The 2,372-nt window shown below is 37.5% G+C and overlaps 1 protein-coding gene across 1 annotated transcript in view; it reads right to left on the bottom strand.

Annotated features, from left to right (window-relative positions):
* Positions 1–2,372, bottom strand: part of UEVLD (UEV and lactate/malate dehyrogenase domains) — a 50,744-nt gene that overhangs the window by 21,724 nt on the left and 26,648 nt on the right. The window contains exon 5 of the mRNA XM_012654167.1: positions 470–572. Within this exon, the coding sequence (XP_012509621.1) occupies positions 470–572 (103 nt within the window). The remainder of the gene's footprint in view (positions 1–469; positions 573–2,372) is intronic.

The raw sequence follows: 2,372 nt of genomic DNA, 5'->3' as shown, positions 1-2,372 counted from the left end.
TAATCTTGGCTTAGCACTTTGCTATATACCAAGAGGTAGGTACTATTCTCATTTTACAGATGAGAAAACTGAACTTATATAATCTGACAAATGTCAGAGCTATAATGTGGCAGAGCTAAGATGCAAACTTCCATCTTTTGAACTCTGTAACCAGTGCTTTTAACCAATATATTCTGAGAAAGGAAGCAATCAGAGAAAACAAATTTATCTTGAGGTATAAATCAAAGAAAAAGAATAACTTCTTCTGACCAATATGTATGATTCTGAATGTTATTTGCTTATTTAATCTTGTTGATATAATCGGTTGCAATCTCTATATGACTTTGGGAAAGTCATTTAACTTATTTGAATCTTAGTTTCCCAATATGTAAAATGAGGGACTTGGACTTCGAGGTGCTTTTTAGCATTTAAATTCTGGGACTCAAAAACAAGAGCAAATAAGGCAAACACCTAAGCAGAATAAGCAGACCTTTGCTGATCTCCACATTAGGCAGACTGAAGATGTCAAGGTCCATCGTCCCTCCTTTATTTCCTTCTGAAAGGTCTAAGAGGACCAGCCTGTCCGCTATTCCCTGTATAGTACAATAAGAAAAAGAACAGCATTACACTGGGCATAGCCAGTTACTCAATAAATTCATTCAAAAATGAGGGCTAAAGGAGAATACACAGGCCTCATGTGCTGTCTTCAGAAGGAAAAGTAACACAATAGAAATAAAAGTAACATGCAAGCAAGAAATTATTATGAACTTGAATAATGTGATCCTTTAGCCCTGACTACTGAAAACTGAGATCTAATAGCACTTAACTCAGAAGTCACAGATCGCAGGTTTCTACTGATAGGGTGACTAATAAAGATGGCTTGGTGCACTCAGTAAGTTTGCTATTGCCGTTAACTTCATGTTTCCATTTTGATGTCATAATTTTCATTCTGGAAGAGTTTAGAGTGATCTTTGGGTCTATCTTAGCACCTTATTTCTAGCATGAAAGTCAAAACTAATGCCAACTTTCTCTTTTAAAAAAAAAAAGGATACCAAATTGGTAGTTTTTCCTTCAGCTGGTGAGAGCTCCTCAACGGGCCTGGATGGGGTGTTCCAGAAAACACTCACACATGTAAACAGAGCCAAGTGCCCACAGCCCATACACACCTGTTTCTCTCTGAGCTGTTCAGTATTTGATACTCCTTTCCTACAAAAAAAGCATTCCAAACCCAAAGGGAAGACAGCTCATTTATTTGCTGAACAAGACTGGAGGCAGCACAGGCTCAGAAGATCCCGGCCCCACAGCAGCAGGGAATAAGCTCACAGTTTTGGCAGGTCTCTCCTACTGCCTCTCATCATGATGCTGCAATGGAAAACGGTCGGCAAGGCTATTTCCTACTGTGTTCTGAATGCCTACCATGGGCAGTCCTCTGTAAGTCCAGAAAAATATTTATATTGTGCAGTTATGGCTGAATTGTGTCCCCAAACTTCTATATTGAAGTCCTAAACGCCAGTTCCTCAGAACATGACTGTACAGGCATACCTCGGAGATATTGCCAGTTTGATTCCAGACCACGGCAGTGAAACAAATACCACAATAAAACGGGTCACATAAATTTTTTGGTTTCCCAGTGCATATAAAAGTTAAAAAAAAAAAAAAAAAGATACCATTATAGCTACAAATCTGAACACAAATCCTATTATCATCTGGGACCCTCCCCAGAGATCTCATGGAAAATATTCTAAATGTCTAAAAATGGCTCCCTAGGTGGCATGATGGGCTGACTGTAAATAGTATTAATACCATGGAAACTCCTAAGAGTCAGTTTTCCTCTGTGGAAGGTCTCTCCCCAAAGTAGGAGACCTGAGGATCTCTCTTAGGATGCAGGGGCAAAAGTATCCATGGATCTATCAGATTATCAGGCAGAAAGAGAAACAGTTAAGAAAACAACCCTGCTATACTATTTATTAACTATGTAACACTGGGAAAGTCACTGAACTCAGCCTTATTTCATGTGGTTGGGAGGATTAATTATGTGACACAGGCCTGGGGTATGGTAGTCCTCTCTAAATTGTAGCTATTAATTTTACTATTGTTAACCACACTCATAAGGAAAATGCAAAGAAAACTATGAGTTATCATTTTCATTTATAACACACAAAGATCCAAGAGTTTAACAGTAGTTGTGGGAAAACAGGTATTCTCATACAACATGGGTGTGAAAATAAACTGGCATAATTGATATCAGGGATAATTTGGTAATTTCTATCAAAATTTTAAAATATTGTTAAATTTAAATTTAATAACTCCTTTAATCCAGTCTCATTCATAGAAATTATCCTACATGTGTATTAGTATGTGGGTAAATTGATATAATATGTATAAGGATAGGC

The sequence above is a fragment of the Propithecus coquereli genome, unplaced genomic scaffold (assembly GCF_000956105.1).
Source record: "Propithecus coquereli isolate 6110/MARCELLA unplaced genomic scaffold, Pcoq_1.0 Scaffold44, whole genome shotgun sequence".
NCBI lineage: Eukaryota > Metazoa > Chordata > Mammalia > Primates > Indriidae > Propithecus > Propithecus coquereli.
This window is presented reverse-complemented; position numbering and strand designations above follow the sequence as displayed.